This window comes from Ciconia boyciana, chromosome 26 (assembly GCF_034638445.1).
Source record: "Ciconia boyciana chromosome 26, ASM3463844v1, whole genome shotgun sequence".
In the NCBI taxonomy this organism is placed as follows: Eukaryota; Metazoa; Chordata; class Aves; order Ciconiiformes; family Ciconiidae; genus Ciconia; species Ciconia boyciana.
In genome coordinates, this window is record NC_132959.1 from 2,353,537 (window position 1) to 2,377,558 (window position 24,022).

Here is a 24,022-nt window from a genome sequence, read left to right on the forward strand (position 1 = left end):
GAAAAACACTGAAAATTCCTTGACAACAACAGATTTTTTTCCACCCTGCTGGCGTTTCTCAAAGGATCTCAGAGCCTTACCAAATGCGTATCTGTATACCCTCCTAGACTTAACAGCGCGCGGGTTGCCTGTTAATGGGAACGGAGGACAAAAAAGAATTAAATAAACTGAGATGGGGCAGATTTAAGGCCTCATCTGCAGCAAAACTGAGCGTGCACAATCAAAGAGATTTTCTGATCTTTGGATTTCTGCCTTGCTCTGGCTTTCATCACTTGATTTCAGCACCCCTGCTGCTTTAATGCATTTTTTTTCTCACAACTCTTGGTTGCAGCCAGGAACAGAAGACCCAAGCCACATTCCCAACCCTACCACGGACTGACCTGCCCATGGGGGATGTCAGGAAAGAGGCCAAGGAATAGGTGCACTACATGGATTTATCTGTTAGAGGTAGAGGAGGGAAGACAAGAAGCAAAATTTTTCTCATACCTTGTAAAACCACTGGGATTTTTTCAAGCAGGGGAATAAACTCCAACATTACAACCTGCTAGCTTCTGTAGCCTGACTTATTTATAAGGAATCCCTTAGACTACGTGCCTCATGTCAGGATATGAGCATTGTTATTAGATGCCTGCCCCTATTTTCCATCTATATGGATATAAATCCGTAAAGATCAACAGGGAGAGATTCTCCTTGACATGACCGTGTAGCATAAGGAAACTTTAAACAGGTAAACTGTGCCCACTTTGAGACCCTCTTTGCAAACACAGAATGTTTTGTATTTGTGTAGAATGTTTTGTCTCTGTGTAGAATGTAATTGTATTTTTCATCCCTACACCGAGTATTTTTCACCCCCACACTTTAAAGCATCTACTTACGGCATATTCACTGGACAATGCAGATGGTCTCTTAAACAGATAAGCTTCCCACAAATATACAGCTCTAACAACATAACCAGCTCCAAAGGCTTGTTTGTCTCCTGCTTTGTAAAAAAGCAGAATGGATATCCCTTAAGCCATCCCCCACCCTATAAACACAGATGTTGATCACAATTTAAGTTGGACCGGTAAGAACAAAGAAAGCACAGGATTAGTGTGCTTACATGGGCCGCTCAGTGCATTAATATAAAAATCTCCTTGTTTATTGTGACATATCAACGATAATCCAGCAGAAATAAGCAACAGTTCATTAAATGAAGGCCAGTGGATTACTGGAGGAGTTAGGACACAATAAAATCTAGGTTTCCTCACATGAGACACCTAGGTGTATTTGCTGAAATATCGCTGATCCTCATACACTTTGCTAGAATCGCAGTTAACACTCAGTGGATGGGAAACTTCTTCATTTCTTGGGTGTCCTGAGCGAGACAGCTCGCTCCGCTGCAAAGGCTGCTCGTCCTCCGTGTGCAGAGCTAAGCAGGCCAGTCTTCCCTTGAAAAGGGCTTGATATTACTGACTCAAAAGTTCTAATTTTTTATTATTATCAACGTGGCTCTCATCATTAAGGAAATCTTATTCAAGGCACTAGGGAAAAGCAAGTCAGCTGGGGCAGGGCTATTTTTAGAATGGACCCTCGACAGTCCTCATCCCGGAGTTCCCAGACAGGACCTTGTAGTAGTCAGCCCTTAAAAAGCAACAGCCTTTTTTTTTTTTTCTTTTTTTTTTTCACTTCATCCTTTGAAATGCAAATTTTGATACAGTATCCTAGTTTTTCTGTAAATAATTCAGAGACTGCGCCAAAACGTAGTCGCGGTAGAAGCCCTAACTAGCTAATGTTACTCATTACAGCACAAATCTAAGAAGCGGAGCCCAATGACATAGCTGCAAATCTTGAACTTCATAAAGCACAAGTGAGAGACAGTCCCCGCTCAGAGACCTTCTGGTGCATATAGACAAAGGAGAAAGTCGCCCAATGTCACCTAACAGGTCAACAGCAGAGCTGGGATCTCAACCTAAAGCTCAAACCATCTTCTCACACTCATCCTGCTCACCACATGATTGCTTTCCTTCTCCTACTCAAAATGCTGCTGGTGAGTTTTCGCTGTCGTCCCCCCCCCAGTGACAGTTTTTGCTGAATCTGCTACCCTGATACACTTTCGGGGCAGGTCTCAACCTCCAATATGGTGTGAAAAACTATACCATCCCAGAGATCTCCATATTGCTTACTCTGTTTTTCGTGTTTAGTGTGGCGCAATGACAGTACCATCCAGGTTCTCAGCACAGATGCTGGTAAAAGTTTGATGCAGGCGTGTTGGTAGATATCAAAATCAGCCTCAAAATGCACTGGTAGACTCAGAGGTTACAGTGGATGCCAGGCTGAATACGAGCCAGGTTTTTTTGTGTCCTTGCAAGATGACAATTTACTTTACTTCTTTATTTTTATCAAAGACCGGCTAGTATGTCTGCTGATCTCTTTTTCTTACTATTTCTAGGCTTGGCTAAAACAGGATTTAATTGAAAGGCTACTTTGTAAAGCAGAAGGTTGAGGAAGCTGGGTAATTTGGGCAGGAACTGGTCGATATGTGGGCTAATACAGACTTGCCTTTGTAACCCAGTTCATAAAAGCATCAGCTCAGGAGCTTTCCAATCATCTGACATTAAGCTAAAGTAAGGGCCAAATTTCAGAGCGGGCACTGTGAATTTGGAGGGCTTGGGCGTTTTTTCTGCGCAAGTGATGATAGGAGCCACTGGATTTCCTTGTGAGAGAATTGTTACTGCTTCTGTGCAGGCAGCTTTGGAGCCTGAAGATCCCTTACAGGCATGAAAAGGAAGGGCAAAAGTCCAGGGATTTTATAAATATCACGCTGGACTCTGAGGCAGCAGCAGCGCACGTATATGGCCTGAAAACCAAGCCATTTTTTAGCCTGCTCGCTACACTTGAGTCCACCTGTCAGTAACTGAGATCAATGAAGTGCTTGGCAGCTATATTTCTGACATACAACGCCTGTGGTGTTAATAGCATGGGTTTCCTGAACTCCAGGAGACTGCTGAGGCACCCAAAGCTGTTAGCTCTGAAAATTTCATCCCAAATGTTGAGAAGCATAACTGTTCCTTCCTGTTGCAGGACTGCATTTTGTTTGCATTTCTACGTGGTAATGTTGAAGCTCTCCTTCCACCCCAGCTCAGAGCAGGGTCCTCCCTTTAAGCTCAGAGCAGCTGCTGGACAACGCCGGGGACTCTCCCAGGACTTAGATTTCACCACACTTCCTGCTGCAACACATGGGAGAGATGTGGGTCACCTGTCACATTCCTGCCATTACGCTCCTTCCGATAACCCGTCGGCTCCCAGCCATGGTAGGGTGGGTAGGGTAGGGCAGGGTAACGAACAGGGACAGAACGGCGTGGTGGAAAGGAGCAAGGCACGTATTGAAAGAATTCATGCTCTTTTTGCTTGGCTAGCAACAAGTCGTGCTGATAGGAAACAATCCCCAATACGGGCTAAATTTTCACCTGTGCTCAAATACTCAGATGAATAATTTGGATTCAGGAAACATTATTTGTATTTATAAACCAGACATTTCATAGAAAATAAACCAGGCATTCCATATCGACAGGAATTTTTGGCCAGCTACAGCAAAGCAGTTGCAGGTTTCTGTACAAGCCGTCTGACTCTGTAAATCCTGACTGAAACCCTTAGGAATGGCTCACTCAGCTCAGCGCAGGGGATGTGAAATACCATCAGCATTGCCCGACACGAGCCCTTCCAGCTCCGACAGTCAGCTGCTGGAACACCCCAGAGACAGTGACCTTGGAAATCAATGAAGCTCAGCGTGGTCAGTGCTCCCCGGCATTGCTCAGTTCCTGGAGGGATTAAGCCCTTACAAATGTCTGGCCTCCCAGGAAAGGCAGCTCGGAGCGTACAGCAAACCAGTAAGGAAAGCTCCGTTCTCCAGGGAGAAACGCAAAAGACACAGCCAATACTCTGCAGGCTTGTGGGCGGCAGAGAGCCTGCTAGCAGTGTAATCATAGAACTCAGTTCTAATCACAGGTACGTTAACTTCACTGCTATCAAATGAAGTTGCTCCAGATTTCAACAGGAGCAATGAGACCACAGTCAGTTTTGAATTCCTGTGTGCTGCACTGGCTTCTCATTTCTATTAGAGTGTGTGGTGAATTATAAGCAGGAAAAACTCTACACATCTACTTCCCTGCCCTTGAATTCAGTACAATGCACATTAAACCTTCAGCTTGGTAATATGTCCCTCAGCCATAATGAGCAGAGCTGGGCTTGGACCATTTACACACATTTCTGTGTTCTACTGTGTGATGAAGATCCCTCAGGCATCACAAATTCACGCTCACGTCAGCAGTTTTACATGCACAGAATCCACAGTAAAAAATATGGTTATTACCTTTTTGTGTTGTGGATTGTGGTCCCACCTAGGATGATCCGGACCCCCGGGTTGGTGCGGTTAAGGTTATAGACAGTCAGCGCCTCCTCATAAGTTGCCCCTCCAATGATGAACACGATAATATCTTGGGGCCTGCAATAAAGATGCAAATGTTGAGACAGGATCAGACAAAACACAAGGATAAATCCTGTACCGCTGATGGGCGCTGAGGCAACGATGCTGTTCGTTTCTCTCCCCAGACCATGTCTCATTTCTGTGATGTGCTGGGCTCAAGACTAACAACAACGTTTAATCCATTAAATCGCTTTTAAAACATTGTCTCTCCTAAACATTTACACAATGTGCTAACGGTCCTTAAAAGCCTCCTCAGCAACACCCACACGCTGCATCCCTGTGGAGCTCCACCATGACACACACGCCAATGTTTAATGCATGATCGAGACGCTGCTGCGGCTGTTAAATTAAGATCAATTCAGGAGTCAAACGAGGACAACAGTGGTGCTTCAGACCTCTCAGGCTTGGTTTGAAGGGCACGGATCAGCTGCAGTTTTGCCGGCTGATTACCGAACTGCTGGGATTTATGCAGAAGTTTACCTCTGAGGTTACATTCCCTAGCCAGCCTAGAAACACAGGATGTTACAGAGAAGCAGCATGAAGGGAAAGGGGGGGAAGAGGGAAGTGCCTTCATCTGACAAAATACACAACCAGCCATGTGCCCTGCACATTCTGCTTTCAAAGGAAGGCTGCACCTCCCTTGCACCACCCTCCCCAATCACGTATGTTTTCCACTCTCAGGGATAGCAGAATGTGCTTGCAACCCATAAATCAGCTCTGCTACCATCTACAAGCCAAGAGAACGATTTCTGCAGAATCTACAGTGAAAAGGTGTGGATCACATCCTGTCAGTCATCTGCTTGAGTCAGAGCGGTCAAGGCTCGACACAATTAACTTTCTGTTGCAGTCTCAAAACTCATCTCTGCTTCCCAGGCAGGAACTTCTGCTAGAATACAGCTGCTTGCTGCAGCGGTGGAAGCAGCGGGCATTCATCTGCTCTGTCTGTGCAAGCTCTGGATCAGTGACAAAGCAAATGGAGCATGAGACAGGGATGACCCCAGAATGCACCTAGACTCTGTGTCCCTGGTTACTCCCTGCTGCAAAGCCAACCTGCAGAGCCCTCGACACCTGCTACTGTCCAGAGGAGCAACACGCGCATCGGAAGGACGAACATCAAGGAATTCTTTCTTGGCATCACTGAACAGGCAGTATGACCAAGAGCAAAACTGCTTCTGCCGTCAGAATGGGACAACTGGCTCAGAACAAGCGTGTTGGCCGTCAGATCCACACAACTGTCTCCCTGCCCCTGGAGAGGATGCAGAAAGGTAAGAAAAATTAGTGGAAAAGATTAGCGCGCACCCCTTCCCCAAGTGATCTTTGTTACCAATAACCTTCCAAATCCTAAGTCTTTTCAGAAAGTTTGGGTTAGGTCTGCATAAGATGATTCAGACAGACAAAAGGAAATTTCAGAGATGCTTTAGAAGGTGGCGGTAGTCTCCCTTTGCGGGGTGGAGAGGGAATACTGCAGCCTCGAACGTGGGAGCCCTATCGTTTCAGGCACACCCTCTGGTGACACACAGCATTGCTAATTCAACAACAAAAAAGTTGTTGCATTCAATACAGTTCTTCCGCAGGTACTATACAATTTGTTATCCTTGGGAACTATAATAATTCTAATAATGGTCAAGACTTCCAGCTGCAGTTTACTGCACAGCTGTAAAGAACAAGGCTCAAAGTGGAATCCTTTGTAGAGAAGTCCGCAATGGTGGAACATGCTATATTAGATGCCTTTCGCCTGTGCTCTCTGGACAGAGCGGCGAGTTTTACCCTGCACGATTCACCCCTTCCAGCCAGGAGCAGTGGTGTAGGCAGTGCTGCCCTCGGGATTTCAGCAACGCAGTCTGTGCTGTCTTCACTTCCCTCCCAGAGCCCCAGGATTCGGTGTGCTCATCTCTCCCCGCAGAGCTGCACTGTGTCCCCTGCACGGGAACAGCCTGTGAAATCTTCTGCGCTGCAGCCTTAAGATAAGCAGGTTATATATAGCAACCGCACATTCAGGCTGTGCAGGTTCAAACATCTCACTGAGGCAGACGGAGGTTTTTGCACCCTAGTGACAACACAAGTCACTGAGCCAGCCCCAGAAGACAGAAGAGTGCTGTACCTTGTCTTTTTAGCTACGCTCAGGCATACGGCTTTGGAAACTAGATGCAAATGTGCCCAGGTCTTTTGGGGAGGGAAGTAAAGGAAAGGGAATGCACAGCAATGAAGTAATCTGATAAGCTGCTGTCAGTTGTCAGAAAAAGTATGCCTAAAATCTCTACAAGCCCACTTTTATTGTGCTGCATGTAAAAGATGTGCCAAGTAGGCCATGCCACAGTTCGTTTCTTAGGGAGAATGTCTTTTAGGTTGAGAAAGCTGCACCTCCCCGAAGTCCAGTAAGTCAGTTAGGACCTTTAGGGTTAAGGTACCGTTACTAACTGGATCCCTGGACCAACAAAGAAACAAAGCAGGCAATTTCTTACCAAGAAGTCTTGTGCAGACTGAAATCCACAGTATCAGTCTCCTGGTACTATCATTCATGCATTTTTGGTTGGAACTATCAGAAACCTAAGGAATTTAGATGCCGAAGTTGTGTGGCTAGCTCCTGTACACTCCTCTGGAATATCTTAACATGTACCAGCCTTTAAATTTGCCATCGCCTTTCACTGTCACCATGACACCAGCCCTGCCAATTCACAGTCCCTGAAGTCAGGCCTACGCAATGCTTGGTCGCAGCTTTCTCCTAGGAGTGAGTTAGAGTTACATGAATTAGTCTAACAAGATGCTGGATCCCCACAAATGAGGGCGAGACTGTGCATTGTCAGCCCAGTCACTTCATCAGCTCAAGGCATGATTGAAGGTTACATCCACTGGAAGGGAAACTGCATGTTTCTTGCTTGTGCAAAGCCCAGATGCAGAGGAGAGGAGATTTGCTAGCTTCTCAACCCCAGGCTCAAGAACCTTATGAAGGCATTTAGAGCTGTCTTAAAACAGGTTTGAAAAAAAGAAGGTGCATTTTGAATCACATCAGGTTAAGGAGGAACTAAGTACACACAGGAGAAGTTAGCAGCGAGTCGTGAAACCCTGCCTGCCTGTACTCTTCCCTCCCGCTCTTCCACCAGCTGTTAAATGAAAGCAGTCACACACAGCCTGTCAGGTGTGGCCACGTTTTGTGCAACACTGATGAGGATTACATATGTGATCAAACTGGTACGGCAAATGGGTCTGAACTAAGAACGGCGACAAACCCTATGACTGGAAGTTTAGAGGTTTTTAAGATTCCTTGCTGCTGTGTTTAGAAGACCCTCTCATGGCACAGAATTCCCCTGTGCTAGGTGCTGTACAAAACCAGAATAAGAAAATGGTTCCTTTGCCCTTTAAGTCATTTCTGTACTTTTTACAAAGCAGCTGGCACTATCCAACTCAGGAGACTAAGCGGCCCAGTGATGCCATCACAGACTGCAATAAAATTTCTCAGCCATCCTCAATCAGTAGGCCTGGGTTACATCTTGGGCACGGCTTTGCCACTGCATATGAGCAGTCTTTGTTGTGGTGGAGAATCTTTGTATGAAGAGAGGAAAAGATCGACTGATATCCAGAAAAACCTATACTAAAAAGATGTCAAACAGATAGAGAAATCCAGAAAGAAGGATAATCCAAACAGACACAGCATGGGAGAGCAAACTAAACGCTGGGCTGCAAACTAAACTGGTAATGCCTCTGAGATGCTGGGTCGCAGGTAAAAAAACTGCCTGCTTGGACATTATATCCTGGTCTGCCTTTATTTCCCGTGCAGTTGTGATTGCTAGGTATCAGCAGCATGGCACAGAACATGCTTATTTTTGCTTTTATATTGTTACTGCCTTTCTTACAGGATTAAGCCTGGCATGGGGGAGTGGGGACAGAACTACAGCCTCTCTCCCACTTCAGGTGCCTTCCTCAAAGCATTTACCCTGCAGACTTCTCGCAGACCAGAAGTGAGCTAAGTCAGGCTGAGGCAGACTGCCACAGAAAGAACAAAGGGATCTTGGTGTTCTCGTGAAGTGCCCAGGGAATTACTGCTTATATCAAGGGCAAATAATAAGCAATTTCGGAATAGGAAGAAACCCCAAGACTGTTACAGGATTAGTGGAAAAGCAATCTACAGCAACGCTCGCGCCAGCTGTTGCGCTCCTCAGACCCAATTTGCGGATGTGGCTATGTATCTCCTCGGGTTAACTACCAATTTAACAGCTAAACGCTCAAACACTTCAGACAGGAGGAAAAAGCAACTTCCTTGAACAAGGACACAGTCAGAGTTTTGCCTTAAAAAACATCCACAAAACACAAACCATACTAAACACCAGAGAATATATATGATTTAGCAGTAGCGCTACTTTCCCTAATCTTTAGGGCAGTGTATGTGAGCTCAGATGAAAAAGCATACAGCCAAATGGTTCTGCATCACATGCTGCAAGCTGATGCTTCCAAAAAAGGAGATTTTATATTCGCTGCCTAAGGAGATACCTCACCCATCCCTTTAGATGTGTCAGCTATAGACATTTCTAAATGGTTCCAAATTCTTCGTCTCCTCAAGCAGTCAACAGGAACTTTCTCTTCAACAGAATCAGTGGGAGAAAAATCATGTCCAGTCTGTAAGTCGTAGAATACTCTAAACTAGATGATATCGGTGAGTTCTCATGTTCCACGTTTAAGTCTGAACTTTGACGGGCTTTCAGACAAGGTAACTTTCCAAGATTTTTCCATAAGCAGATAAGTAATTGTGGTAATTTGAGAGAGACACAGAATGAGCCGAGTCCCATCTGGATCCCCAGGGAGCAGCATGCCTTCTCCTACTGCTATTTCATAGGCTGTTGCCTGGTTCATGCAAAATGTTGAGGACCCGAGTTTGGTTTTAAGAAGTGTAGCAGTGACAGAGCTGTCTTGCGGTCTGATCACAAACTTGATTTTGTCAGAAGTGGACTCCAGCCATCTTGGGTAAGCACCATCAGGCCCAGTTGGTCTGGTCGGGACAAATGCCCTATTAGAGAAAATCCCAAGGCAAAGCATAAACAAAGCAAAAGCTCCACCCAAAGGGCAGGCTTTGGCAGAGCCTGGCGAGCGGAGGGCGCCGACGGGGTCACAAACCTTCGGAGGCATTTCGTACGGCGTGCAACGCAGCTGGGGCTCCCGCAGACTGCTGTGATGGAGAGAGGCTTTGGGAACTTTTCTAGCTAGTACTTTCCAGCAACAAGGTGGAAGGGACTGCAGGCGGATGGCATACGGGAAAAGGATGATATTTTAACACAGCAGGAAATAGAGGAGAAGCAAAAGAAAGCAGAATTGCTTATTGCTCTCTCCTAGGAACCCTGCTCAGTGCTTTGCAAAGATTCCCTTCCCTTCACTGCTGCCAATTTCCACAGCTGAATTTGGACCAGGAGCTTCTCCTCCCTTGCAACAGTGTAATGTTTAATACAGAAAGAAATAGTTAAAAAGAATCCTTTCAAATTCCTCGCTGTTCAAGCAACTGCGTCCCTTTGATCAAAAAATACAAAGCTTTCTGCCCTGACCTTCTGCTGAACTCCTGCCAATCACTGTAACACCATCCTCTGAAAGCAGAAAGCAAGAAGACAGAGTAGCCCAGTTTGCCTTGGGCTGTGATTTAGTATACTAAGTTTTGTGAAATTATTACATTTAAATTCCTCGCTCAATTGGTTTGGCACTAAGGCAAAACCATCAAGTGGGCCTTTTTCTTCCAAACCGGGTAACTAAACCCCGTTTTTAGATGAGCCTCCATTTTCATGATATTGAATATTCATACTTTAGAGATAACGCAGGCTGTGGCCCCCATTTTATGCAGCAAGTAAAGACCAGACACAAAAGTATTTAGGTGCCTATTTTTTGTCAGTTACAAATCCTCATTCCTACAGCTCCTATGCCTTAAACTCAACAAGATCTACCATTCCCATCAGGAAACAACCCTAATAACCATGTGCCCTTACGCTTTTGATCATTTTGCAGACATCTGACCCAGCAGCAGCACTGTTGGACCCGGCCACTGTCCCAAGGACAAGCCCAGACCAAAGGCAGACCGTGAGAAATTTAAGGGAAAGAACAGTTTGGAAGCTCTGCCTTTGTATTTTGAGATTTACTTTAACAAAACTACAGGATTCACATCTGTTAGCTAAGAGACAAGGCTATAGCCGCTGCGGAGAAGGGAGGGAGGTGCAAACTCCATTTCCCTTCATCCAACTTCTGTTTTCCTTCAGTTCAGGGTAGGAATTAAACCCTTCTCATGCTCCCCCAAATGAATTCTTTGCATGTTCTTTGTAGCAGGATTCTCAGGGGCAGGTTGCTGTACCCTTTTCAGGAAACATTTAAAGAGGAATCTAAGTGAAACCCAGCTCAGGAAAATGTAAGTGGTAACTGAAAAAGAGAAGATAAAGGTCAGAAGACCATTTGTTTCTAGTTAGCTCAGAACAAACCCATGCAGTTACTGCTGTTCTGCAGGTCTCATTTCAGATCTACCACAAATCCCATCCGTCAACCTCCTTTTGTCGGGCTGAAATCCATCTCAGTCGAGAGCTGGTTTCAAGGACAGAGAGGATAGCGTTTCTGTTGCTAGGGGCCTTGATAGTTCCCACCTATTAAAACCACCCATCCACCCTATCCAAAATTCACCATTTTATTTTGAAGGGAAAATCTGGAGTAAGGCAGATATTTTTTTGGTCTACCAGGGACATACACAAACGAATTGTTTCTTGTATGACTATAATTCTTTCTTATTCATAAATAAAATGATTAATATCCCCTGCTGTCAGCCTGGCATGGAATTTGGATGCCTCCCTGCTACAAAATACATTTTCACTTTCATCGGATGGATTGAAATGCCTCAGGGCAGGGCTAAGGAGGAAGAGCAGTGCGTGTGTGCATCTCAAAGAGAGCCAGACATGAATGCTCGCTCTTTGACATGCTTCTGCCCCTCCCACCCGCTTGACACTGCTGAACCTTGGACCCCAAGTCTACTTCTCTCCTGCTCCAAATGAGCCTGTGGTTTTCATTCTACCCAAACCGCCCTGCAACAGCCGCCTCATTTGTTGAGAATTATTACCTTGAATGTATTTTCTGCCTCACTAAAAATGTGGCAGTTGCTGATAAAAAGCCAATAATATGCAGTGTGTGAAGGGAATGACGATTGTTCTAATGCTGCAAGTAAAACATCTTCCACAGAACCCCAGGGCATTTAACAGACATCAGAGAAGATTCAGAGAATCGCTGTGATGACCTCATCACGGATCACCCAAAGGAAGCAAAGCAACAGCAGGCTCTTCACCTCAGAGACTACCACTAGAAGGAATAAGAAATACCCGACCAGCACGCTGCAGAAGTGTAACTTAATTTACAGAAAGGAAACTGCGGTACCAAAGAAAGGAGTGATTTGTACAGAATGCCGTTACAGGAGGACTTGTCGTCTTCTCTCTAACGATTCAGCACCCTCACTCCAAGGCCCATATTTACCTTTAATGACTTCACTGACAACAGATTAGCTTAGCTCCAGCAAAGTCAGCTAGAACCAGACAGCCAGAGTTCTTTTCTATTACAGTTATTAGCCATATTCAGCAAGATCTCATTCTCATCAGGAATAGTAACTGGCTCAGAAGGGAGAGCTTGCAGTTGGACTATTTTTGGTACTCTACAAATAAACGCCAGATGGCATGGAGTGAAGTTAGGGGGCATGTTGAAATCCGTCATGTGAACATCCTGGCAGCTTGGTGCAATGGCTTTATCCTTTACCTGAGTCCTTACAATGGGAATGTCACATCTTGGCCAGCAAGAAGAGACAACCGTATTTCAGTCTTGATAGCCCTCTCCAGGGCACCTACTTGAGAATACAAGAAAGACCTACACAATCAAGACATTTCTCTGCCGAGTTTTGTTCACCTACAGGCAAACAACAAAGCAAGTGGCGGCGCTGGGAGGCGCAGATACATTTCAGTTCCAAGCTCTGCCCTATAAGGCCACACATACCTGTCACGGAGAGTGTTGGGACCCAGGTAGGGGTATTGGCTGTCTTTGAGTTTCCCTTTGATGAGCTGATCTAGTGTTTCTTGAAGGAGAGGTTGGTGTTGCGTATACACATTCTCAACACCCTACAGTGCAAGAGAAGCTCTTGTTATGAATTGATACAGCAAGGCAGCAAGCTAAGAGAGAAGATCAGCAGAGGCACATAAAAGCAGCATCATCACCTGATGGATACATCAAGTGTTCACCACTGAAGTCCAGATTTAGAGCAGCTTTTCAGCAACTAACTCCCACTGTCTTCAATGAGAATTATGCCCTAAAAGCCCAGTGCACTTACTATTAAAGCTCTGAAACCCACAACACGTGGCATTGTACTGCATGCCAGTCCTGCCCCGTGACTGCAATTTTGACTAAAACTGTCATTATTTCATCTGGGGCAGATCCATACCTTCAGTCCTTTGAGGAACTGTTTGGTGATGGCTACAGCGTCCTTGGGACTGAACAGGTCACTGCCCCGGACCCGCTTCCCTCCATACTCCACAACGGCAGACACTAGCTGTACAGAGAGAAGCAAAACCAGAATCCTGTTAACCTGGGAAACCAGCTTCCAGGTGGTTTTTATCTAGTTAGGCTCAATGGAGGTACTGGAATGATGACCAAGGAGTCAGGGAGATCGATCCCAAGCAGATAATGCAGCACAGAGAGAGGCAAGGGGGAAGAGAAGTATTCCCCATATCCACCAAGCAAGTCAGTCTGCCGTGACACTGCCTGCATAAGGAGAGAGGCTTTCATTTCCATAGTCTGCTGCAGTGATAGCAGATCTTCCATACGATGTGACATCATCCTGCTTCTCCACCTCCTCTCCAGCTGCTCACTACATTTGCCAAGCACTGCCACCCTCTCCCTCCCAGCCAAGCTCCTTTTACAGTCTCCAGAAGTCCTTTGCTGCAACTATTGCCCATTCAGCGGGAGCTGGGGGAAAAGGGGTGGGGAGGAAGAGGGGAAGGAGAAAGGAAGCATGTTCCAGGCCCCCTTTACATGCCACACACCTGTCCTAGCAGACTCCTGGCATGCCTGCCATCTCTGCTTTATTCAGTCCTTCATAATATCACTGATTTTGGAAATGGAAATTAAGTGATTAGTCATGCCTTTTAAAGTAACACCTGCAGGCCCTAGCCAAGCTCAGGGTTCTTTTCGCAAGGTGCGGCGCAATTCGACAAAAAAAGCATTGTGCTAAACTAAAGCAGGCAAGCTTTACGCCAATTAACAATGATTTTCCACCTCTGTGCCCTCCTGTCCCACTCGTTCATCCAGCTGAAGGAGAAATGCTGCAATTACCTTTCGGTATTTCTCTGACACACCCCTGTTCTTGAGATCTGTCATCAGCCCTGGCAGGCTATTGCTGCTGTGCCGCTCGTAGTGCAGGGCATAAAGCATCACCAGCCGGGCAGCGTCAAACTCTGTCACCTTGGGGTTCTGCAGGAGGCGACGCACGTTCTGCAGCAAGATAGAAAGCAGTATTAGTGGAGAGGCCTTCAAAGGACATTAAATCAGACTAATATCAAGCCCACTGCCTAGCAACAAAATTGCATGCAGGAGGAATGCAAGAGAATTAAATTGTGTCATAAGCAACAGAGCCCAGCTTCTTATATGCTCTGCGGTTAGATTTATTAGAGTACAATGGTGTGCAAGTTGCTTTTGGGTCTTTTCATGAAGCTGGGAATTCATAACCCAATGCTGTTGTCCCTTCTTAACTCTCCATAAGATGCTGCGGGGTGAGCTGAGGTTCCCATATGCCTCTCCTGAAGGGGGGCATCAGCAGGCACTTACAGAAACCTTTAACCTCTGCCTTCCCTTTCCACCTTGAGTAGAGCCAGAACTGGCCCATGGGTTCCATCATAATATTGACTGTCAAGAAAAAAAGAGCTAGGACAATTACGCAAATTCTGTTTTCTTTTGAAGGTGTGGGGCAGAAACATCGAAGTCGCAGATAACCTTTGGATGCGAGAAGAGGTGGAGGAAGTATCAAGCATTTAGAAGCAAAGGAGGAAAGGAATTAAAGCATGAAAAGGAAAAGGAAGATTACAGCGCTGGAGGTAAATACAGAAATCTACAGTTAGTACTTCTAATATGCAGATCATCACTTTTTCTGCTGAAGAGAACATGATACCATTGTAAATATAAAGGGTGCATGCCCCAAAGAGGCTGCCTGTTAATGTACAGACCCTTTCCAGGAAAGTTTCAGAACCGCCGGCGCATGCCATTTACCCTCCAGGGATTGCAGGCAGGATCTAATTGCTTATGTTGGCCATATAAGTGCTGCTCCTTCTCATTACCACAAAAAGCACTTATTTCCACTCTGCAACCTCTCAGTCATTGTGTCGCGTCACAGAGCTGAGATAATGGAGTTAACAGAACAAACACCAGAGCCGAGCTGGTAGCTTAGGTGAGCAGTGGGAATAATAAGCTTCTTAACTCCGAGCTTTGAGATGGATCTCAAAGAACAGGCATCAACTACCAGATGTGTTTGCAGACATCTGGTTAGGGCTGGACAGACGCTTTAGGACACAGCAAAGTCTGAAATTCTCCCTGTGCTGAACATTAAAGGAAAACAATCAGCCTGTATTAGCTCAAATGCATGGGAGCAGAGGAGCTGCCAGTTTTACGGTTGCAGAAATGGCAGTTCCAAGAGAGGGACGGAACCAGTTAGGATTTTTTTCCACTCTGTAAGCGTACATGACCTTCAAATACTCCAAAAATCCCAGCATATCTTTGCAAGATTCTCCCGCCCTCCCAATACAGGTAGGCAAGATGGAAACATTCAGTGAACAGCTGGGAAACAAACTGTGAAACTGCTGTTACTTACCATGCTGATTCAGCTATATTTGCTGTCATTTGACTGATGCTGACTAATTACAAAAATACAGGATAAAATCCTGGCGTTGAGGAGGATCAACAGGAGTTTTACTGTTAACCTTGGTAAGGTCAGGAATTCACCTGTGAGGGTAGGGACAGAGTCCCACGGAGATGTTTGCTTGCAAGATTTTTGATCCTGTGCTGGCAGCGCAGTGGCAATCCCTATATAAGTGGGAAGCGTGCGAAACAGAAAAGCTATTGTCCATCTAAGGAGATGAGATTCAAAACCTCCCATTCATCTCTCAAGGCTCATGTACTATGTCAGGATTAATAAGAGACCAGGGGAAGAATAACCAAAATGTACTGTACTCAGGGGCCCTGGGCCACTGAGAAATTACCAATTGCTGAAGTTACATCAGTGGGAGAACAATTCTGCCTTTATTTCCTGCACTGGCTCATTCTTCATTGTTTCTGTGGCCTTGGCCCTTCACTGCCATTAGGAGACTGCAACAGGGAACAGCCTGGGGCAGTGCAGCTAGAGATACTGATCTCTCACGTAGAAAGATACCAGTTCCATAGTTTTTGCATTTATTTCCTAGCTGCTACATGTTTTCCAGTCGGTCTCAGTTGTTAGAAATACAATAGAGCCCTTTAGGCATGTGGCTGTAAGCAAACTGCAGGCAGCTTTCCTGCTTTAAAAACTGCAGAACTACCTAGTTAGTGCAGACTAAGACCTGAATTAGCACCAGGGTGAACTCCAGTAACCACCTGGCCATGACAGTATGGCACTGGGTGGGGGCTGACCTGTCCAGTTTCCAGCACTGCCACATACTCTCTTAACCGTAGAGCTGGTAATGCAACTGCATCGTCCCCAGAAGTTCCCATCATCCCTTTCTTCAATGAATCTGAGATAATTTAATAAAAGACAGAAAAGTAGACCAACATTTTCCAAATGTCTCCAGTGCCAAGCACCCAAGTCTCAACACTAATGCTCTGTGCCGTGTTAGTATCAGAAATAACAGATCACAGCACAGACACGATGGGCTGACAGATTAGAACTCAAATATTTGACTTTTAAAACTGCAAGAGCTTGATCTAGAAACAATGATATAGCAAGAGAACCTCTGAGGCTGTTTTCAGCAAATGCATTTTATGGCTACCTTCCCACTTCAATACTCAGTCATCTAAATTCTACCGAATATAACCTATCGAATCGTATCTATATGCTCACCAATCTATATAGCTGCGATGACTTCAACAGGCCTATACTGATTCACATCAGCTCAGGATCTGGTAATAGATCAGAGTACTTGAAGAGTCTAATATTATCCCCTAGCCACCCACTTGGAGCACAGAACAACAGAGGCAAAGAAGACATGTATTTCAAATCTGTTGAATTTCAAGATGCTTATCTTCATGTTCTAGTCAAACTGCCTCTCCAGTATTGTGTAAAGGAGTCCATTATATGGTGTAACTTCTACCTTAGCTATAAAAAATTAAGGAATCGGTTTTTAATACCAAGTCGCTGGTTGAACCCTGCTATAATACAGCCACACTCAACAATACTGCTATTTTCTCTGAACAGTCAGCAGCCACGATTCATCACTATGGACATACTGTTAGATACTAGGTCAGGTCATGGAATCCAACAAGCCAGCATGGGGTCAAAACTTCAGTCTATACTCAGCTGTAAGAGAAGTCTCTGTTAAGCTTTTTCAGTCCTCTTTGGCAAAGAAATCTTTTATCTAAGAGGCTTTCCATGTTTTTTATTTAAAAAAAAAAAAGGTAGACCAGCACCTCAATGAATAGTCTGGTTTAGACAATTTTAGGGATTCTATTTCTTCTCCTCCCCAACAAACACAACTAGCTTCTGCACGGGGGTCCAAGTGGTTGGTTTTTTTTTTTTACTGGTGCCTGCACGGGCAGCCTGCCAGAAGCCAACCAACTGCGTATAATGAAGGAATGTTGTACTGTGAAATGTAAAGACAGAATTTGCAAAGATGCTTCTCAAGCCAGTTATTAACTATGATTCATCCCCATCTGAACTGAACGGGGAGGAGAAGAGTAATTCTAGCATCTAATGTCCCAACCCTGCAGGATACCTGCATGCAGAACTCCCACTGACTTTCAGTATCAAACTTCCATCAAGAGGGGAGTTACAGGATTGAACCAGCTAGATTCAGACAAAGGATCAAGGTTAGGTTTTGAGCCCGAGGTACCTGGAGAGCACTGGAATGGTCATTCTGGCAGGCCAGTTCCTGTTCCACTTCAGACACCTCCAGCAGGTTCCGCTCACCAACCAGTCGAGAGAGCTCTCCCACTACCGTCACATGCTTTGATACCGTGCCTGACATCTTCTTGAACTGTGGGTAATTCTCCACAAATGCCTGCAATGGGGAAACCAAAGCAACCGGTTCTTTGAAATAAAAGCAAGAGACAGCAAGAGATGGTGGATGTGTGCAACCCAGCGATAAACTGTCTAAACCAACTTGCATCAAAATAAGCAAGACCAGTGCGGGTATATGGATGATCAGGCACCTCAATCCCAGGAGCCTGTAGGATTTCTCCAATTACGAGGAGATTTTTGGAAGGGATGTACTTTTTATTTACTCTTAAAATAAAAGGATACAGAAAGTATCTCCAAAGACATCGCCAGCATTCTTTAAATCTTGAGCAGTGACTGAATTAATAGCCTGTGCTCTGAGCTGTTGCCCAGTGACCCAGCTCAGATAGAAAGTCCACACAGCCATACTGGAGTAAGCTAAGCACTTAAACCAGAGCTTACCGGTTCAATTGCAGGGCTTCGGGATTCCCAGCTCTAAGCAGCAGCTTAGAGAGCAGTCAGAACAAGCAAGCTTGTAGACCACACTGCAGTGGTGCAGAGTGGCCTATCAAAGTCTCTAGCCTTCAGTAAACCACCATTGTAATGAACACAGTGCAAAAAGGAGGTTTCCACTCCACAAAACTAGCACGCCGCAGAGATCTGAACCGTTGGTACCGATAGTGTGGACTGTCAGCGTACAGACAGTAGTGATCTGCACTGTCCTGCAATGGATGGGACTTTAAAAGTCCAGTCAGTTACGTGTAGATTGTCCGTACCTTCATATCTGCTATGGATTCCAGCTTCTGCTGCTCCTTAGGTTTCCTCCTCTGGAAATCCTCCATAAGATTCTTGATGTTGCTGCCAATCTCTGCAAAGTTCAGGTACATGTTCTGCACGGAACAAGACAGGGATATTAGAGAAAGCCGTTCTAACACGAGTCTTGATGCCACTGGAACAAAGTGGCACTCTGTGCCCAAAACACTGAAGTGCCATTGCACAGCATTCCCCTGAGACCCAAGCTTGAGCAAGCAGCTCTGCCTTTGGTCCAGGTTTGAAATAAAACTATAAACCAGACACATTATTTCATGTCAGATGCTGCTTGCATTACACATTGATTTTCATCACTTGCATAAGCTATAAAGTACATCACCACCCCGATGCTCAAAGTCACTGGAAAACCCTTTCACATGGCAAAACCAAGAATGGAACTGGATCCCCAGATCCAGCTACTCATGAAGATCCCCACTGAGACACCTACGTTGGCATAGAACTCGTCGTTCTCAGCAGACAGGACCACCTCTCGGAGATCTTTGCTTATCCCTGGTACCCGAGAGAGGTCGATGCGGTTGTTGTTAATCCCCAGCAATTCGTGAACCATAGCCTGGTACGTCCACTAACAAGGATGGTGAAAGAGAAAGGCAAATGATGACCTTAGTAAGATAATAAACAGCATTGGAGAATTAATGGATTTCAGGCTGAATTCAAACAAAGCCAGTTTATATTCCTCTAGGAACACACAGCAGATTCAAAGTCTGCATTTCTCAAACTCTTGCCAGAACGTTACCATAATAAATAAATACTACTTCTGTTATAATCAGACGGGCATCCCATGGTGAGAGGCACTGGTGCAAACACAAAGGAAAACCACCCCGTTCCAGGCTGCTTACTGTAGGTACGTTCAAAAGACACGACGCTCTAAAAGAAGAGCAATGGGGATTAATGCTCCTGTTCAGACAGTTCTGTTTGCCACCATTCTCTCCCCCTCCTCTGCTGTGAAGGGACATGTATTTTTGGCTGCAGAGGTTCCACAGTTACAAACTGTACAATTTCCTACACGCCCCTTTGCTTCTTAGGCAGCAGGAGTGCGCGTTTCTGCACATCAGTGAGTTACTATATTTATCCTGGGAAGACTAATATGAATCTAGAGGGAAAACTGAAAGCTGATCAGAGCACCAACATGCCCGACACCCCATCTACTTTCATTTGAATCTCTCTTCTGGATAGAAAATCTCCACATAGCAGATAATGCTTTTGGTGCCCTGTGCTGAGCGCAGTCTTTCACCCTACAAACCAGGTGGGAGCTGGGTTTCTGACTGTCAGATCACTCCAGTAACACCAGTATCACCACTAGCTCCTACACCACCAGCGTTACAGAAGCGCTGGCTGCTGTTGAGGCAGCCTGGCTGCAGCTCCAGCCGTTGCCTGGTCGCCGGACTGACCTGCGTCTAAGCGTACCCCACAGAAATGAAAGGAGACAAACAGACTGTTTGATGCCAGAATCTGCAGCACAGCAAAGAAAAAGAAAATCACAACAGCTACATAGTAAATACTACCGCCTGTCGATAACACAGAGGGAGAAACACACCAGTGCAAGGTCACTCAATAACTGTGTACGTGTGCTGCCAAACAGCCTATACAAGTAAACCCTTGGAAGGAAAGGTCACCGCAAGACACGAGGACTCCAAATGTAAAGCGTGTCTTACAGAAGTGCAAGCGGCCTGGTTTTCCAGGGTGCTGGCTACATCTGCCACTGAAGCCAGCACACACAATCCGTGCTCAACAGTCTGACTAATCAGGCCACGAGATAAAAGAGGGATTTCAAAAAGAACGGGGGCGGGAGACAATACTTTTTACCTTTCAAATATAAACCATGCCCCACCAGGGTGTGAACTCCGACTTGCTGCTACCGCCACAGGGCTCTGTGCGCTTCCAGAACTCACATTCCTATCTCAGGCCTTGCACGACCGTGAGATGATTCACCTGGTTCAGAAGTGGGGTGATGGCATCGTCAGACCGGTCCAGAATGAGAAGTAAAGGAGGAACCTCAGTGCGCCGAAAGTCAAACAGCTCGTACTCTTTAGTGATTACTTGCTGTCGAGAAAAGGAAAAAAAAGCCACTTGATCTTCTGTATACCCAGAAAATGTTTCCTCTTAGTTTGGATATGGGTGAACAAAAAGTGAAGAGCAGGTGAAAAATAAGTTGTGCTGCTATCTTAGTCTGCACTGCTAATGAAGAAATAATACCTGCTGTCAAAAGGCACCAGGTGACCTACTGCAATTTATGACACTCGCAGGAAGCAGGGGTCTTCACCTGCTCTTTGCTTGGAAGCAGGCAGAGACGAGGGATGTGACCTGCCCAAAGCCGTGCAACAAAGTAAATGACACAACTGACAGGAATCGATGGGAAAAGGGTATTTCTCTCAAATGCATCAATATGTTAAAAAATTAAACAAAATGTAAGTACATTGCCAAACTTATTTCACATCGCTGTAGGTTCTCACCATACCTTCACACATTCAGCAAGCCTCTTTGCTGACTCAGAAGAGAGCTGGTACCGAATCATGGGGCATTTCTTCAGAGACAAAAGCAGAGCAGTCAGCCCTTGAGTTGTCCTGGACAGCTGAGCCGGATCCCAGTTGCGACCCTGGAAGGAAAGGCTGCATCTCGTACGGATGCGCCGTCCCCAAACTCCTTCTCACATAAAGTCTTATTTCTAAGTCCTAAAGTCTTACAGCGAACTGTAGTTTGACTGAAGGAGCAGGTACACCAGAGGCCGCAGTCCGGACTCCCCAGTGTTCCTCCCCTTGCCAACTTGTCAGGATCAGCCGCCCCCTTACAGACCCTCAGCAGCAGTCTGCCTGCTGGGCAGCCCACCACCGCACCCAGCTTGTTGTGGCTACTGGTCTCTCTATTAACCATAAAACAAGGCCCTGGAGCAGCATTAGATTTTTTCATACCTGGCAGCAGCCCAAGAGGTTGAGAGAAAAAACGTGTGGATTCACTGCAATGTAATCGCCATAGAACTCCTGCCAACAAGTGAAAGCAAATACAGTTACGTGTCTTGCCAACCCTTATTCAGCCTACAAGAGTACATGTTCCAGCATCAGCCACATTAACACTAAAATCCTAAGCAATGCACAGACTCATTGACTCCGATCATTTCTCCTTCCTCCACGCTGAACCTCTCAAATCCCTACACGTCTGCTGACAACTCCACTGCCAAGTTGTCGGGTGTATTTTTCGAGTATGGAGCTCTTTGTCAGCACCACAAACATGTAGCAGCCTTGTGAAACACAGGTGACAGCAGAACCAGCAACGGCTCTGACAAGTGGAAGGCAGGGAGAAACAGGGGACACGGGAGTTTTTCTTTCTTGTACTTTTTAACTCCACGTGTACATTCATCTTTTCTTCCATCCGAGGCTGTCGCACAGTGCTGCTGCATACTGTTCAAGAACTACAGAGTCCTCCCATTGCCACATCTGAGTTTGTTAGCTTGTACGTTCGCTTTGCTGGTGCTTTGGGGTTAGGAGATCTTTTTAAAATATTCAATATTCACCTGAACTTCGGCCACAACTTCCTGTTCATCAGCCTCAGCCAATGACTTGACATCACTCTTACTGATCACGTTACTGAAATCTGAAAGAAAACAACAGCGAAAGAACAGTCGGGCTCTGCGAGTGACACGTAACACACAAGAACACCACAGAACAGTGCGGCCAGATTTTCCCCTGGAGCAGGAGCAGATTGCAACAGAGATCCCTTGACCTTACACCCGCAACTACTATGCAGACATTATAACCCAGAAGTCACCTCGCAAGGATACTCTGAGCTAATTCCCTGTCCAGCTTTCTCCCTCTGGTGCCAATATCCAGTACGTGACTGCAGCACTGGATCAGCATGTAACGATCAGCGATGGATTAAACGCCCCGTGGGATGCGGCAGCGCTGGAAAGGCAGCACTGGCTCTCTCCTGTCCTAACATCTGCCCAGTGAAGCAACACCACGTACAGCCCGGTTGTAGTCAGTAGATTTATATGCGTAAAAACCAAGTAATATTAAATGGCTGAACGCAGTGACAGCCACATCTCTGCTGAGCTCCTTGGCACCGCTGAGCCAGCAGGTCACCACCACCCTTTCCAAACCGACGTCCCCTCATGCAGCTGGAGCCTGGCTCCTCGCTGCATTCCTGCAGAGCGGCAATGACATCTAGAGGCCACTTCAGCTCATTTCCCAGAGTCTCACCAAGCGATACCTGTGCTGGAGGACTAGATGTCAACACAAAACCAGCTGTAGTTGTTCTGCTTAGTTTCCAAAACCACAGAATATTCTGTGGCACACGCAGGACGGGCGAGGAACACCTGCCTGAGAGGCCGGGCATTAGAAGATGCCGGGCATTAGAAGATGCCGTGCAGCGGGTTTAGTCCAACGCTGGGATGTGAAGTCTAACCTAATCCTGTCTCTGAATTACTCACCTTCAGCCTTTGGGCCAGTCTCTCATCCACTGCATCTCCGCTTTCCCTACAATAAAGGCACTTTACCCCTAGCATTAGCCTTCTTTCATGTTTAAGAAGCAACATGAAGCTTTAAAACCCCAGAAATTTTCAGGGATAAGCCGTATCGGAGGAATGCAGATTTATGGTGTTGCTTTGTAAAGATTTCTTACAAGTTACTTCGGTTTAATTATTTTATCTGGTACGTACGTAGCCTTTGCTAATAGAATTGAGTGACCTAAAAAGAATAAAAACTAGAATTCACACATTCTCAGCATTTTAGCAAAGGTCTGTCAGTGGGAGCGGTCACAGCATCTCACATCTGTCAGGTCGGTCTCTGACGGGCAAGTCTGACTTACTGGACAGCACGGGACATACTTACAAATAAAATAGATGCTGTACTTGGGCCTCCGCAGCTCCTGAATGAGGAACTCCACGTTCTCCTGGACGAAAACAGCACCGGGGAGAGCAGATTTAAGGAATGTCGCATACGAAGGGACCGGAGTGACCCCTGCACCCCGACCGTCCCCGTCGCCGGCCCTCCTGCACCAGGCGGGAAGGGAAGGGGAGGGCAGGGCAGGGCGATCCCCGCGGCCGGGCTCTGAGGCGAGGGGCAGCGCAGGCGGTGCCCTACCTTGGTGGGCCGCAGGAAGCAGATGGCCTTCAGGTGCTTCATCGCCTCCCTGTTGGCGGAGTCGAGGCGCTCGAAGAGGTACACCTCCTTCTGCAGGATCTCGGACTGCGTGTACACCATGCTGACGATGCCGGTCTGCGGGCGGGAGGCGGCAGCGCCCATCACCCCGGGCCTCGGGCCTCGGCCCCGCCGCTCCGCACCCCGCCGGGCCGCCCGGCCCAGCAGCGGCCCCCACCCCGGCCCGGCCCCGCCGCTCACCGTCTCCCGGTCCATGAGGAGCACCTTCATGCCCGGCCCGCTGTCCTCGATCATCTTGGACACGTACTGCTTGACGGCCAGCACCGCGTTCATCTCGGCTCCGCTCCGCTCGGCTCGGCTCGGCTCGGCTCGGCTCGACCCGGCTCCGCTCCGCCGCCGCCGCCCACCTGGGAGTTGTAGTCCGCCCGCCGCAGGGCCAGCTGGGCGGAGCGCGGCGCCGGACTACAACTCCCAGCCTGC

General features: G+C 46.6%; 1 protein-coding gene and 1 long non-coding RNA gene across 5 annotated transcripts in view; one reads left to right on the top strand and one right to left on the bottom strand.

Moving 5' to 3' along the window:
* The window catches only part of VPS45 (vacuolar protein sorting 45 homolog), a 29,759-nt gene extending 5,774 nt beyond the window's left edge, over window positions 1-23,985 (bottom strand). The window contains exons 1-15 of one of the 4 annotated variants that reach the window (XM_072846766.1): window positions 23,783-23,985; window positions 23,525-23,659; window positions 23,273-23,333; window positions 21,958-22,037; window positions 21,359-21,427; window positions 20,908-21,045; window positions 20,382-20,492; window positions 18,880-19,014; window positions 18,398-18,511; window positions 17,518-17,685; window positions 13,781-13,939; window positions 12,891-12,998; window positions 12,449-12,570; window positions 4,349-4,480; window positions 1,962-3,206 (exon numbers count right to left, since the gene is read on the bottom strand). In XM_072846766.1, the coding sequence (XP_072702867.1) occupies window positions 3,185-3,206; window positions 4,349-4,480; window positions 12,449-12,570; window positions 12,891-12,998; window positions 13,781-13,939; window positions 17,518-17,685; window positions 18,398-18,511; window positions 18,880-19,014; window positions 20,382-20,492; window positions 20,908-21,045; window positions 21,359-21,427; window positions 21,958-22,037; window positions 23,273-23,333; window positions 23,525-23,659; window positions 23,783-23,875 (1,647 nt within the window). In that variant the 5' untranslated portion in view covers window positions 23,876-23,985 and the 3' untranslated portion in view covers window positions 1,962-3,184. Of the gene's footprint in view, window positions 1-1,961; window positions 3,207-4,348; window positions 4,481-12,448; window positions 12,571-12,890; window positions 12,999-13,780; window positions 13,940-17,517; window positions 17,686-18,397; window positions 18,512-18,879; window positions 19,015-20,381; window positions 20,493-20,907; window positions 21,046-21,358; window positions 21,428-21,957; window positions 22,038-23,272; window positions 23,334-23,524; window positions 23,660-23,782 lie in introns of those variants that run through there. The other 3 variants (XM_072846767.1, XM_072846765.1, XM_072846768.1) reach the window with 3 other exon arrangements.
* Window positions 1,943-14,490, top strand: LOC140644182 (uncharacterized). The gene is made up of 3 exons (XR_012039759.1): window positions 1,943-2,026; window positions 5,336-5,727; window positions 14,405-14,490. It is a non-coding gene; the product is annotated as an uncharacterized lncRNA (long non-coding RNA).
* Window positions 23,986-24,022: the final 37 nt, after the last annotated feature.